The sequence below is a fragment of the Miniopterus schreibersii genome (assembly GCF_964146895.1).
Source record: "Miniopterus schreibersii genome assembly, chromosome: 6".
Taxonomy (NCBI): Eukaryota; Metazoa; Chordata; class Mammalia; order Chiroptera; family Miniopteridae; genus Miniopterus; species Miniopterus schreibersii.
Genome location: NC_138107.1, coordinates 55492907 through 55509128, shown reverse-complemented (window position 1 = coordinate 55509128; position 16222 = coordinate 55492907). Strand labels below are relative to the sequence as shown.

Here is a 16222-nt window from a genome sequence, read left to right as displayed (position 1 = left end):
TTGTTTTTTTTAGTCTCTATGTCATTAATTTCTGCTCTGATTTTTACTATTTCCTTCCTTCTACTTCCTCGGGCCTTTTCTTGCTGTTCTCGTTCTAGTTCTTTTAGTTGTTGTGTTAGATGGTTCATTAGATCTTTTTCTTGTTTCTTGAGATAGGCCTGTAATGCTATGAATTTTCCTCTCAGGACTGCTTTCACCGTGTCCCATAGATTTTGGGTTGTTGTCTGTTCATTTTCATTACTTTCCATGAAGTGTTTGATTTTTTCCTTGATCTCATTGGTAACCCATTTATTGTTTAATAACATGCTATTTAGCCTCCATGTGTTTGAATATTTTTTATTTTTTTAATAGTGGTTGATTTCTAGTTTCATGGCATTGTGATGCTTGATATGATTTCAGTCTTCTTATATTTGTAGAGACTTGCCTTGTGCCCTAACATGTGGTCTATTTTTGAGAATGTTCCATGCGCACTTGAGAAGAATGTGTATTCTGCTGCTTTGGGGTGAAATGTTCTGTAAATGTCAATTAACTCCATTAGGTCTAGTGAGTCATTTAAGGTCTGTGTTTCCCTGTTGATTTTTTGTCTTGATGATCTGTCCAGTGCTGACAGTGGGGAGTTAAAGTCCCCCACTATGATTGTGTTGCTGTCAACCTTCCCCTTAAAGTCCCCCAAGAAATTTTTTATATATTTAGGTGTTCTTATATTGGGTGCATAAATGTTTATAAGGGTTATTTCCTCCTGTTGGATTGATCCCTTTAGTATTATGTAGTGACCATCTTTGTCTCTTGTTATGGTCTTTATTTTGAAGTCTGTTTTGTCAGAAATAAGAATTGCTATTCCAACTTTCTTTTCCTTTCCATTTGCATGGAATATTTTACTCCATCCCTTCAATTTTAGCCTGTGTGAGTCTTTTGCTCTCAGGTGGGTCTCTTGTAGACAGCATATATTTGGGTCCTGTTTTCTTATCCATTCAGCTACCCTATGTCTTTTGATTGGACCATTTATTCCATTTACATTTAAGGTTACTATTGATATAAATTTATTTAATGCCATTTTCCCCCTTTATACTGATGTACCTTTTTCTCACTATTCCTTCTTTTTCTTAAAGCAGTCCTTTTAGCATTTCTTGCAGTGCTGGTTTGGTGGTACTGAACTCCTTTAGCCTTTTTTGTCCGGGAAGCTCTTTATTTCACCTTCAATTTTAAATGATAGTCTTGCTGGATAAAGCAATCTTGGTTGAATGTTCTTGCTTTTCATTACTTGGAGAATTTCATGCCACTCCCTTCTGGCCTGAAGAGTTTCTGTTGAGGAATCAGCTGTCAGCTTTATGGGGGTTCCCTTGTAGGTCGCAGCTTGTCTCTCTCTTGCAGCCCTTAATATTTTCTTTGTCCTTGACATTTGCCATTTTAATTATGATGTGTCTTGGAGTGGGTCTCTTTGGGTCCCTCTTGTTTGGAACCCTCTGTGCTTCCTGAACTTGTGTGGCTTTCTCCCTCGCCAGCCTAGGGAAGTTTTCTATCATTATTTCCTCCACCAAGTTCTCTACCCCTTGCTCTCTTTCCTCCCCCTCTGGCACTCCTATAATGCAAATGTTTCACTTCATGTTGTCCCAAAGCTCCCTTAGACTGTCCTCGTGCTTTTTAAGTGTTTTTTCTTTTTGCTGCTCTGAGTGATTTTTTCTACCTTGTCTTCTAAGTCACTTATTCTATCCTCTGCTTCATTGAGCCTGCTTTTAATTCCTTCCAGTGTATTCTTGATATCAGATACAGCATTCTTTATTTCTGTCTGATTTTTGTTTGTTATGTATCTCTTTTTTCATGTTTTCCCTAACGTCCTCTATCTTATCCTCTACTGCCTTGTTTTTCTCTTTAAGTTCCTTGAACATCTTCATCATCAATACTCTGAACTGTGTTTCTGATAACTTGCTTAACTCCGTCTCATCAAAGACTTCTGGCGATGTTTCCTTTTCTTTAATTTGGGGGTTGCTTCTTTGTCTCCCCATTTTGGTAGGTCTTAGTGTTTGTATCTATATAATAGATATATTTGCTGTCTCCCAGTCTTGTGGGATGGGATTTTGTCTTGTGGGTCCAGTGGAGCTGAGAGATGTGTTTTCCTTATACTTCTGAGCTCTTCGCTCTAGGTGTGTCCCTCTTGTGGGTGTCCCTTTTGTGGTTTCTTTATGTTTTCCTGTTGTGGTTGGGTCTAGATTGTTGTTGATCAGTCCTTGGGAGGACCCTCCTCTCAGGTTGGCTAACTGTGTCTCAGCCCCAACCTCGTTGTGTAAGCTGTTGTATGGGTGCTGGCAAGGCAGGACAATACACAACTAAACTTCCAGGAAACAAGGGGTATCTTACAAAATATCTTGACAGTCACAATGAAAACAACCCACGTGAAAATAGAACTGGGAGAATGAAGGGAGAATACACACACACACAAAAAAGCTTAAAAAAAAGAAAGAGAGAAAGAAAAGTAACGCTTAGATGTATATTGTTGTTAATAATGGTGAAAATTTAGAAAATAATAATAAACTAAAATGTAAAGAATAGAGAAGCTACTGGGAGATAACAGAAGCAGGGAAAAGATTCTGAAAGAAGGGCCAGCAAAAAATTAAGGGAGAGAATAGGAATAGGATAATAGTTGAAAATGAGAGAACAAAAATACAATAAAGAGAATAAGACAAACAGTCGAACAAAAAGACAGGAAGACAGAAAGGAGGATAACAAAAGAGTGAAAGAAAAGTAGAAAAAGAAAAAAGGAAAAAAAGTTATGCCAATGGATCGAGAGGAGAGAGAGAGATATAGCCCAGGCAGGGAGGGAGTCCGGTAAGAGATTTGGGGAAACTATAGAGGAAAGCAGTAAACTTGGTTATAATGATAAAGTCCCAGTCATTAAGTAGGGATATCAAGAAAGTCTTGATAGTAGAAGCAAGGATAAAACAAAATAAAGCAAATAAACAAAACAAAACTAAAAACAAGCTAAGCAAGACAAAATTCTTTTATAAAAAAGAGAAAAAATTTAGTTAAAAATGTTGTTTTTTTTTTAAATTTTAAAAAATTATTATAAAATTTAAAAAAGAAGAAAAAACAAATAAATTTCTCCCCTTTCTCCCTAAGGAAAAAAGAGAAAAAACAGACAAACAAACACACAAACAAAAACCAAAAAAAGCAAAACCAAAACCAAACAAAACAAAACAAAGAAGAAAAAAGACAAATCAATCAGGTGAGTTTCTTCTGGGCAGCTTATGTTGTCTGAGGCTCACTGTTTTGTGGGCTGGTTTCAGTTCTCCTGGGAGGTGCTTGTGTATCACCCAGTGTGAGGAGCCGTCTACGTTTGGCTCTGGTGTCCTTAGGTAGATGGCTGATCTGAGGCTCTCCGTGGGCCACCTCCTCTTGTCAGCTATTTTGCAACCTTGTAGTTGCTTGGTCTTGCTCCAGAGTCTTCTGTAGAGTCTTTAGGGTGCAGGGTGGCCCGTGTAGCCCAGGGTATCACTCCCCTTAGAGGTGTCGCTGTCAGGCACTCATTCTGCGGGAGTTAGTCTCTGCTCCACCGCCAGCTCCTCAGTCCCTACCCTGTCCTCTGATTCTAGTTCCCCAGGCTCTGGCAGCCATTAAAGGCTTTGTTTCCTAGGAAGGCGCCATCCCCTCCTTGTGGGCTCACCGCTTCCCTGGGTCCCTCTGCCCTGTGCGCGGGGCGCTCCTTCCCCTCTCCTCGCTCTGGGTGTGGGATCCCCACTTTTGGACGCCGTCCGTACTCCCAAGGGGCGGGGGGAGCTTTGCAGCCTCCAGGTCTCTGGGCTCGGAGCCCAGCACAGGCTTCAGGGGTCTCCCCCTTCCTACGTCCCCCCTCTTACTGGACTCCGTGATGTGTCTTCAGTGCTCCCCACTCGCACTCCGTCCACTCAGGTTTGTTTCTCTGGTTTTTCCAAGCTGGCTCCGTAGGATTTTAGGAGTAAATCGAGTCCGTGGCTGGGAGCGGGGGCCTCTGCTGCTTCTCACAGCGCCTCTATCTTCCCTCCCTCCGTATATTTTTAAAAAGATGAAAAAGAAAAAACAGCCACCGGTGACAGGGAGAAAGGAGGGACGAACAGCCGCTCTGAAGGCTGACAGACGCTGCCTCGGCTCCTTCCTGCTCCGCGGCCTCTCCGCCTCCCTGCAGGTTGCTGCTGTCCTGGCTGCAGTCCCTTCTCACTCTCCTTTCCCTAGGTGGGCTCACCCTCCGCCCTGCCCAGGGCTTTAATTATCGCCCACGTGCATTTCCCCCCCAGGAGGCTCTGTCTGAGTTCCAGGTCGGCTGATGCAACTGCTTCCTAAACGGGCCGCTTTGATGATGCTTTAAAGGCAAACTGGATCCTTCATGGTGCTCCTTACCATGGTAAATGGCAGCTCTGAATGGTTCTAACACAGGCAAACTCAACACCTATCTGCTAAATGAATGAATGAATCCGTCAACAAAACCTGTCACACAAACCAAAACGCTTAGGGGTCATCTTTGATGCGGCCCTGCTCCTCCATGATGAGTCAGCATCCGAGCCTTGCCCGGTTCACCTCCTAAATACTCCCCACGTCCGTCCCATTCCCAGGCTCCTCCCAGCCTGCTCCCTAAGGTGCCCGACGTTGCCTGGATTACTGCAGTGGCCTCTTCACTATCAACCAGAAACACACAGTGAAGTCAGGCAGTTAGTATCCATCAAATAATGTACTGAACTGATGAAGTTGGTCAAGAAATCTTCACTAAATGTCAACTATATGTCAGGCACTGATCTAAACGCCTCACATATGCTACCTCATTTAATCTCCACACTGACCCATTTTCTAGAAGAAACTCAACTGAGCGTACGGCACTGGGGAGCCTCTCCTGCTCACCGCCTTTGCTTTGTTTGGCCCCAACAAGCAGAGAGTGATGATGAATATGAAGAAGACGATGAGGAGGATGGTGAGGATGATGATAATTACAACGTATTGAGAGATTTTTCCAGACACCGGTCTAAGCACTCTGTATTATTTCATTTAAGCCCACCACCCTCCTACAAAGTAGGTGTGATTATTACCCTTTTGCAGATAAGGAAACTGGGCTACACAAGACTTAAGTTACTTGCTGCTCAAGGCAGAAAAAAAACACACACCACACACAAAACCCAAGAAGTGGTAGAGCTGTGATGTTGTGATTCAGGGAATGAAACTAGTTCTGTTTAAGAATTTACTAATCACCTGCTTAACTTATAGTAAGTTATCAGAACTGGTGAGAATATACAGTTAGAAGAGAGAGGTCACCCTGCCTTCAAGGGCCTCGCATTGAAACTGAGCCTATCTGCAGGGTCAGAGCTGTTCTGTCATCCCACCTCTGCCCAGTGGGAAGCAGAGTTCAGGGACAGAAGCCTCTTTCAATTCCAATCCCACCTCCAAAGGGTGCATTTCAAGTACAGTCAAGGCTGCCGATCTCTTCTCCACCCCTACAGCTACCCAGTTTTCCTTGGATAAGGTACCAGGAGGAGATGCTTTAGTGCTTATACTAATATGGTGACAAGACAATTTTTTTTACAAAGTCTTTTTTAAAAAAGCACTATGCATGGTATGAATGCAAGTTTTTTTTTTTAAAGGTCTAATCTAATACTCACAATTTTATAACTCCGTCTGGGCACCTGGAACAGAGCTGCTGGCTGCTCCTGTCCTGCTGATGTTGACTCTGACCCAGCTGAACGAATCTATAAATTACAATGGGTAAGAAGTAAGCTAGAGAAGAAACTACTTGCAATAAATTCTGTAGAACACAAAAAACTGAATGAGCTTTCAAATGACAACAGTGTGCTTATTTCAGAAAAGGACACAAGAGCACCCTATGTAACACAAGGCTTTATTCACAAATGGTTGCCTGATTTTAGAGTGGATCTGTGAGAAGTGAAAGAGGAGGGATTCTACTTAAAATGTAAGTTAGAACCATAGATATAAGAATGACAAGAAATGTGTACTATATTGCATTTCTACTTACTTAAATGTGATTTTAAAAAACCTGAACAAATGTTCCTGAAGCCAAATAGATGATCTTTCAGGACCTCACATACCTACAGGTGACCTGGCAGGAAATAAGGGAAACACAAGGGGAGAGGTTTGTGGTGGGACAAATGACAAGGACAGGGCAGGACCAGGCTGGGGATCCATCTCCTGAAGCAGGGACGTTGCTGAGACCCCAGGACCTGGACTCAGTTTCCTCAGACCACAAGAACCACCATGTAGACTCCAGTCAATCCAGAGTACTTTTAACTGAGATGGGGAGGACTGAGACCACCGGCTGAGCACCACTGTATACCACCCCTCCTTTGGGAAGACTGGTACAACACTAAGCCAGTCTTAAAGCTAAGAGCCCAGAGAACCGCCCCAGGCGTCTCAGCAGGGTAAGAGGACATATAAGATGGGTGGAGGGCCACCAGCTATTTCTCAAGAACAGACCTGTCTGGAGTGTGGCCTGCAGTTTTGCTCTAATGTGTCTGGAGGTTACAGGGCAGGACTAAAGGGCTGATTCCCTTTTCACTTTTCTACTACTTAAAATGTTTTCTATTGATGACTATGGACATCTTTATAATTTACTTTTCAATTAGCTTTTTAAAGGTCAACCAAAGTGCTGCAGAAACTATCAATTTCCCAGGGGCGTTGTGGCTGAACAAGGCTGGATCTCACTCCCCAAGAAGGGAGAACTAAAAGGAGGCCTTAGGTGCAGTCTGAACTAAAAAGGCTCTAGGTGAAAGTCATGCCTGAAGCAAGAGACACTTTTTGCTTAATTCATGCGAGCCAAAATTTCAGCCTTTGACATGTACACTCAAGCTCTCTGCAATACACAGTCATATTAGTCACTAACCCCAGATAATTCATTCTTCCAGCCATGTTCCTTACAAAGGCCCACCTCGACTGATAAAGAGTTGAGCTACACGGTTGTGACAATATGACTAATAATCGATTGCATGTCTGTGTCCAGGGCTAAGGAGGGTGTGGTTCAGTTCTGAATGACTAAACTGGCTGCTGGTAAGGCAGAGATGCAGTCATACCAGTGCTTTTGCAGTCAAGGAATGCTGTGCATTTTCATATTTTACATATTATATAGCAGATCGTTCTTGAAGTAAAAAGCTGACAATATCCAGTATGACAGATTCTATAAATGAAATACCCTCCTTAAAAAAGAATGGAAGATCAGTGCTCATTTATATTACAGCGTTTACATATGCCAAACTTATATGAATGAAGGGTCTCTTTATGGAATTATCATAGCTCCATATTTAATGAAAGCCACTGTGCTTATGTTTTGATTGGAAGTTCCTCTAGTGTCAGCTGTTTAGAAGCCAATAATGTTTGCCACTGAAATTCACATCCATAGAAATATGTTATCCTTTCATGGAACTTTGCAGAGTTCATTTCTAGTTTGATAGAACTGTATTTAATTCTCTATTATCCTTGACTTTTAAGGGCTGTACTATAATAAGAATATGTTCTATCTTACTGTTAACATCTAATTACACATGCTTTATAATTTTCTAAGACAGTCCTTTGGGTCCTGTAAATGTGAATTTTGACATAATAACTGCTAATAAAATTATACTGAAACGGTGAAAAAAATAATTAAGTCTTCTCAATGGATGTATTAGTATGAGGGGATGTTTACAGTGTTCCCATTAGTTTCTTGAGGATTTCTAGGTGAGGGATTCTTTTGAAACTCTCATAACTATGAATCCCCTCAGAAAAACACACATACACACAAAATTATGTATGTGATTTCAGGGAATGCCTTTTGGTGGAGCCTCTCCTTTTAGCTAGATCTGCCTAACAAAGGTCTTACCACATCCCAAATTGGCACCCTTGTATCACTGCTTCCTTCACCCTCCCTCAGACACCACTCCCACCAGCAGCCCAGAGCCAAAGTGACTGCAAAGTCCTCAGTCAGCAATATCCTAGTTCATTTTGTACCTGATCTTGAGGATTTGTTACTGCAGAACTGTGTTTGTATTTCAGTTTGTAGCTTATATGCGGGCAGTGAAAATACATGTATACATCATAAACTTTCATCATTGAGAGACACTGAAAGTCTCAGACAATAGGCACTTTACCTCTAAATATAAATCAGTGTTTCTGAACTTGACCCTGTAAATGCTACTACTATATTCCAGGTAGAATTCATTTCCTCTGTATTTGACTATTTTAAATTTTTTTAAGTTATTGCAATAATACATTTGCATTTTTTCCCTCAATTTCTACATGGAAGTAGTTTACCTTGAATAAATGGAGAGATCTTCCTCTGAGAGGCCATCGAAGAGGTTAATTCCATATACCTCTTTCATGGGCTGGACCACATTCTGGGGTTTAAAAAAAAAACCAGGAAGAATTTTTAGACATCTAGCATATTAGTAATTTCCAAAGGTGAAGAAAATGAACTTGTGAATTTTTCCACAAAAGGAATCACAGTGTTTCTTTAATCTATAAACTTCTCAGTTAATGGTTTTTTAAAAATATGATTTTATTTCCACTAAAAATAGTTTGTTTTAGGATAAAATACTGTTAAATAATTATTAGTTGCTTCTGTTTAGTACAGGAGTTAGTAAACTTTTCTGCAAAGGGCCAGACAATAAATATTTGAGGTTCTTTGGGTCATACCATTTCTACAGCTACTACTCAACTCTGCTGGTACAGTACAAAGCAGCCACAGACAAGTAGGCATGGCTGGGTACCAGTAAAACTTTATTTACAAAAACAGACAGTGGGCTGGATTTGACCAACCGTTTGTAGTTTGCTAACTCCTGGGATAATGGATTCAGTTCTTGTATTATCACATTTTATTTGTTATATCTACCTATAATGACTTTTGGCTATTTCTAGAAATTGAATTTCCCCAAAGCTAGATTTCGTTCTTTTGCTGTTTACCCCCCTTTTGTTCTCCCTTATGATGTTGGTGATACCAAACTGAACAGGATGAACTTCCCGCGGGGGCTGTGCAGAGACCATGGGGCCCAGGTCCAAGCCCTGCATCCCAACAATGTGCTGAGCAAGGGAATAAACGGACCTGCAGGCGGATGGGCTGCCCCAAGAGGGACAGAATTCTCTTAAGAACTGTAAAGTAATAAGAATTTCACTGTTATACGTGGGAGCAAATCACCTATTTTATTTCAAAATGAAGCCATTTTCATCTTGTCTGTCTGTGCTAAATGTATTTATCTCCGCAGTACCTCAAATACCACAATTAGAATGGTGTGGATGAGATAAAGTGGCCTTTGCTCGCTCTCAGTCTTTTCACTGAAAACAGAACGTAGAGGTCATTCTCCAGAGCCTCCTGCTGGACCGCACAAGCTCCCTCCCCGCACCTCGGTCACTTTGGCACTGTCTCCCGTGTCCGTCATCTTCACTGGGGTGGAGCGCTGAGACACAGAGCCCTCCTCCTCCCGGTCGGTCCCAGAGTCATCCTCAGAGCTGCTGGACACGGCCTCCTCGCTGGGCGGGGGCGGGGCGCTGGCTGCCGTTTTCCGCTGTAATACGGCTTCTTCTCTATTGCTTTTGTTCCTTTGAAAAAATAAGAGGAAAGTGAAGCATCTTTAAACAGGACCCTCCATACTCACAGTGCATCATTCTGTCCCAAAGCCTTAGTCCTAGTAAAGCATAAGAAATGACTGTGAGAAAATAGTTTCTGAGTTCAAGTTGTACTAAAGGACAAATGTTAATATTTTACCATGTACAAGTACGGGCCTTATATGAATTTCAACCCTGTTATAAATTCTGGAAGTAAACCAGTATGTGCGTGTCAACCAGTGCAGAAAAGTCTTCTGATCACTTGGTTACTGTGCCTTCCTTTGGCAACTGAAATCAGTATTTTCAAAATTTATGATATAATAATAGACTAGATGTTTTGAAATATTAGTAACATCACCTATAACTTGTAAAAGCTTCAAGAAAAGGTCAAAAGCCAAATCCATGTATATTTCTTTCCCTCCTATGATTTTTCTCAGTCACAGAATCAGCTGGTTATTTGTACCAGAGCAATGAGCAACTGCTGAACATGAATTAAATTTTAAAATTTATCGTGTTATTAGTAAATAATTATATTTGCTGCACATCCTTTCTAATAGTATGGAATAGATGGGGAGGAAAACAGAAAAAACACATAAAAGTATTTACTTTTATTTTAGCTCCAAATTTGAGAGTAGTAGGATATTGTGTTTTTTAATTCAGAAAATATTTTATAATAATATTTTTGGCTTTTATGAAAAATGTTTAATATTTCATTCTTTGAAAAAAATTATCTACAAGGGACTTAAAATACCATAATATTCTCAAATGTTCTAGGAAAGGAAAATGCCATACTATGTGACCATGGGTTAGATATTATAGAAAATAAATTAGCTTCTGACTTTCTGTAACTAAAAGTTAAAGTTAGTAGCATTTCTGTGCCATACATAAATATAGCTGGTGGTTTATGTATTTGTCCCAGGAAGTCCTTGAATCCTAAATTCCTGAGGACATCCTTTCTTTTAAATTCCTTAGCATCTGGTCCACCAGGGCTTTACACAAAGCTATTTAAAGTGACTTATTTTAAGCCACAGAAATGGTCTGTCTGGAAAATACTAATATATATTCCATTGTATAAATCACATGTAGCTAAAATCCAATTAGGATCCCGTACACACTCCTAAACACAATTCAGACTCAGGATCTACAGTCTGGCCAGGGTTTCTGGTCAGGGTCTAAAAGAATCCTTATCACTGGGATTATTCAGGTCACTGGCAGTAAGAGAGATTCTTATGCTAGAGTGCAACGTGTTTCACTCCAGTCTCTAAGCATGAAGATGTAAACATGATTTGTCTTCCCTGTATTACTGGATATAATAAAATAACAGTCTTCCCTAAAACAATGTTACAGCAATACGCAGAAAATCTATTAAGCTCTTAGGCATATTTGCTTTAATGTTTCCTCAGGATGCGAACAAAAATAAATACTACGAATAAAACAAAAATAAACACTGTGACTATCAATTTCTGCTTAAGTATTTTATGTTGAGAGAAACAGAGGATGCTGAGTTATTTATAGGACAAAGCACATAATATCTGCTACCTGTCTTTATTGCCATCTGTGATTTAAAATAATAAAATACACCATGTTGCTGAAACTCCCATAAATTCTACTTTCCACCTTGAACACTTTAGTGATGCCAGTGCTATAAATAAACTACCTATATAGATGCAATAAATGGACTGTGCCCTAAACTATTTGGCTTGAAGTTATTAATTTTTGGTGGATATTATATTGCAAGTGCTATATTATTTTACATGAATCTTTAAAATTTCATTCTATATGCAAATCTTACCCCAATACTGATTTTCCAGTTTCATCTGGTTTACGCACAGTAAATGGGCTTGGATCAATGCCAACGGTCTTAGGCATAAAGTCACTGAAGAAAGGGGAAAAAATCCATATGAGTCACTGTACATCCAGATAATATTGGCTTCTATTCAATTCACATTTTTATACTATTCCTTCTTAGCCCTTGGAGCCACTCGCAGGGGTGGGAAAGAATAGGTTTACAGTTGTGAGTACAAAAAACACAGAGTTTATTCTTCTGTTATTATTCATTAATCATTGTATTACTTATTTGTATTACACATTACTACTTCTGCCCACTCCTGTATATTTTGAGCCAAATGTTCAAGGGAGCTTAGGTGATCAGGGCCATAAAACCCCATGAACTAATGACACTCAGTAACTTCAATGGCATCAGTCTTCACTGTGAACTTTCTTCATGATTATGAGGCACAATGGTTATGAATTGAAGATTTTGTTTAATGGAACAGAGTTGATATCTGGGTTACTGCTAAGATATATACCTTCTGGCTATACATCATGATTAGTTTTCAGGTAAAATTAAACTCACAAAAAACAATGACAAAACACTAAGCCACTCAGTTTTATGGACAATGTTTTTATTACATTATACCACCTAAGGAGAATGACATGATTAAAAACACAGTGGTATGCATTAAGTATCAACATCTACCTCATGAGGCTAAGGTTAATTCATTAAAACACTGTTGGAACACTTAAAATAGAAACATTTCATTTACCACCTACTAAGAATCTAAAGCTACTTCCTCACTATGCAAGGCCGACCTACCTATTATTGCTGAAGCCAGACTCAACGCCTCACTAGATGCCAAAAAGGCAACAATTATTGGCAAGGAAACTGCTCCAAGTGTGAATCAATATTACATTTTCTTGAAGGAGAAGAAAGTAATATTGAATCTGACTCAAAATGCCTCTTAAACAGTTTGAAAATGTTTTTTAAAATTTAAGTGGTTTATTTTTTCTTCCTTTTGAACGTATACAGTCGATCCTCATTATTTGTCAACTCCGTATCTGAGAATTTGCTTACTCACTAAAACTTATTTGTAACCAAAATCAAAACTCAATAGCTTTCATGATTACTCCCAGACATGTGCATGAGCTGAACAGTGAAAAATTAGAGCAACCCAACACTCATGTTCTCAGCTGAGGCAGAACAAGGTGACACGGTGACACTGCCTTCTCGTTTTAGTTCTCATACTCTAAACAAGTATCCTTTTCACAGTTTATTTAGTGCCATGTTTTTCACACTTTCGTGCTTTTTGCTTTTTTTGGTGATCTCACTGGCTAAAATGGGACTCCAAACATAGTGCTGAAGCTGTCCTGTGTTTCTAAGCATAAGAAAGTTGTGTGTTATAGAGAAAATAAGTGTGTTAGTTTCATTCAGGCATGAGTTATAATGCTGTTGGCTATGTATTCAATGTTAATGAACTGACAATATATATTAAATAAGGTATCTTTAAACAGAAATACACAAAACAAGGTTATGTACTGAGTGGTTGATGAACTGTTGTGACCAGAGGCTTACAGGCACCTAACCCTGTATTTCTTCTAGGAGCAAAGGTTCTACGTTCTCTAATTGTGTCTGCAGGAACTTTACAGAACATAACTTCTGCAAATAAAATAAACTGTATATCTGTATGTACATATATATGTAACATCATTCATACTTTGTTGAACTGAAAACTTCTGGAAATGACAATTTAACAAGTTTAACTGAAAATCAAACAAGTAAAAATTCCAAAATTTCCATCTAAAACTGAAGCAAAATGTAAGTTCTAGGAAACGAAACTATAAAATATGTTTCTACATGTGCCATGTTAAGTTTAGGCATACATATATCATATCTCAAGAAAATTTAAAATACAAAACTGTAGACTTTAGTATTAAACATAATAATCAAGAAGTAATTTGCTTTGCCTGGTTTCCTTATTGTAGTCTCATCATTTTTCTAAAGGGTGCCACCAACGTCTAAAAGAGACACAGAAAAATGAAGTATGTTCAAAGGTGACCAGACCAGGATGGAAAGTCTGAAAACAATGCCATATGAATTATGAAAGAAAGAATGAAGGCTATTTACCCTGAAAAAAAATTTAGTATGTTTCCTCCAATATCTGGAGAGCTGTCATACAGAAGAGGAACTAGACTTATCCTGTGCCTAATAAAAATTGTAATATAATGATATCAGTCATCCACTTGTGTCAGGAACTATATTAGGTACTTGGTATACGTGTGAATATAAGTGTGGGGTGTCACACACATTCCTATCTATATGAAATGAAGGAACTGAGACTTAGATAACTTGAATAATCTTCTTAAAGTAACACAGGTAGGCAGTGGCTGGTCTAAGATTCATATCCCAGCCTTTCTAGTACCAAAGACTATGCTTTTTCCACTAATTATATTAGCTCTCAATTTCAATGTTCACTCTTAAAAATTGAGTTTATTTCAAATGACACACTAGGAACAATAGGAAGAAGATTTCAACTTATCAAAGGAAAGAAATTAAATCCAGTTTTCTTACAATAGAAAGGACTGCCTCCTGAAGTAGCAGGCTGAACAACCACCTGCTAGCAGGCTTGCAAAATAGATTTCTGGTAAAGTAAGACACATCTGTATACACTAGGAAAGGTATACTTCCCAAACACTCACAGTATCAGAGTACTCACAACATACCGTGCTGAACTTGTCATAGCCAAGCAAAAGGTGTCATCAAAACTGCTCAGTTCATATGGTCGGAAGAACTCATTATGGATGTCAATCTCTTCTTCATATTTGTGAAATTTCTTCACTATCAACTTCTTAAAATTCGCAGCACAGATAACTAAGAGAGATACTGCCTGTTACTCTTGAAGTCTTCAGATTACATCTAGCAAACATTTCCGTAATATCAACTGTGTTCACAGAGAGTGCACTGAACAAAGTTCAGCTCCTGCGCCTGGCACTTACAGGCTGGGAAGAAGCAAGATATAGGTACAGAATATTCAGTACAAAGCTGAGTGTGACACAGAGGTAGGAGGCCTTTGGGAGTCAGGGTTGGGGCAGGGAGTTATTTTAGAAGTTAAGTTATTCAGTTTTTTAAATTCCTTCTTGCTCTTAAATACCCTCTGCCTGCTATGTAAAAATCATGTAGTTATTTCACCAAATTTTCCTTTATATTTCAAATCCTGTTTATGGCCAATGTTAGACTGTTAAAGTCCTTTACTTTGTTCTAGAACAACCAAACCTTCATAACAATATGAGTTATGATTTTATCCAGAATTTCAAGGTTACAAATAATTTAAAAATCAATGAATAATGTTTTATGAACTAAAAATCATTTTCAGTCTTCTTACTTCATGGTCTTCACCACCCAAAGTTGGGATGGTTGACCATGACTAGACGGAGTGCTCAGTTACTGTGCTCCATCTTGGCAGTAGATCTTATTTAGTAGTCTTACCCATTTTCCTAGAGCCAGGATTAAACTCTATTTAAAACTGGGCAATTATTTAAATTTGAAAACATTGTCCTAATATACTATACATTTGAGGGTATTCTTTCAATACAAAAATTTTCCTGCCTTGCTCACAAGTTAATAAAATTTAAACTTTAGTGACTAAAATGTACTTTTTATACACACTCTTGCACCTTTTTTCAATGCTTAGATATGGGAAAAGTTTTTATTTCTCCTTGTGAATGGTCTTCACTTCCTCCCCATTCTCCCTAAATATCTAGAAATATAACCAGTACTAATTTAAAATGACTAATATATCTTCTAAACATCTGAGGATCATAGCTAATAATTGTAAGACACAATACCAGACCAAAAAAGTATAACACAGCCCTGGCCGGTTTGCTCAGTGGTTAGAGCATCAACCCATGGACCAAAGGGTCTCGGGTTTGATTCCCAATCAAGGGCATGTACCTGGGCTGCAGGTTCCACCCCCGGCCTGGTCGGGTGTGTGCGGGAGACAGCCAATCGATGAGTCTCTCTCACATCGATAGTTCTCTCTCTCTCCTTCCCTCTCCCATCCTTCCACTGTCTCTAAAAATCAATGGAAAAAGTATCCTCAGGTAAGGATTAACAACAAAAAGGAGTGTAACACAATCCTTGCAACACAGTACTGAGTAGCCATTCACTTCTAATAAAAAATTACATGCAAAGAATTTACTGCTTTGAGCTCATTTAGGAATAATTCCAAAACATGTTAGTATAAAAACTAAAAGAGAAACAGTGTACCTACCTTCATCATAAGGCAGTGGTAAATGTTTTATTATCTCTGGTGTCCACCAGTAAGTATAACTATAAAATAAAATAAAATAAAAACAAGATGGACCAGATGTAAAGGTCGATTTTCTACAGTTCACTAGATAAAAGAGATTGTATGGTCGATAGTAAGATGCTGCCTCATGTATCAAAGTTAATTTCTTTCTCTTTTTAAAACATGTTTGTGAAGCTTTTGGCACAGTAAGTCTTCAACATGTCAATTCTTATCGCAACCCCTTTCTTGTTTCAAATATGTCACAGATATATAAAAATGCCGTAAACATATCTGAGAGTCAAGATGCTCTGAGGTACTTACTTTTAGATAAAAAATATTAGGATAGATTTGGGTATACTCCACCAGACTCTATGAGCTGCTGCTTACCTCCCCAGAGACTGCGCCTGCATTACTCTGCCACCCGGAGAGCAGTGGGGCTTTGACCCAAGTCCCACAACCAGGATTCTCTTGCACGTAGTTATCTGAGAGTGAGATTACGTTTTCTATTCTGCTCTACATGTATGGGTCTGTGTGTATAGTTCATTAAAAGAGTTCAGCCAAGTCATTAAGTGAATGGATAGTCCTAAACAAGTTCCCCCAGAAACTAGCATAAGCCA

General features: G+C 39.0%; 1 protein-coding gene across 1 annotated transcript in view; it reads right to left on the bottom strand.

Moving 5' to 3' along the window:
* FIG4 (FIG4 phosphoinositide 5-phosphatase) overlaps window positions 1-16222 on the bottom strand; it is a 96171-nt gene that overhangs the window by 30285 nt on the left and 49664 nt on the right. Inside the window, exons 17-22 of the mRNA XM_081139532.1 lie at window positions 15588-15646; window positions 14041-14188; window positions 11333-11416; window positions 9339-9534; window positions 8254-8336; window positions 5616-5702 (exon numbers count right to left, since the gene is read on the bottom strand). Coding sequence (XP_080995658.1) covers window positions 5616-5702; window positions 8254-8336; window positions 9339-9534; window positions 11333-11416; window positions 14041-14188; window positions 15588-15646 — 657 coding nt within the window. The remainder of the gene's footprint in view (window positions 1-5615; window positions 5703-8253; window positions 8337-9338; window positions 9535-11332; window positions 11417-14040; window positions 14189-15587; window positions 15647-16222) is intronic.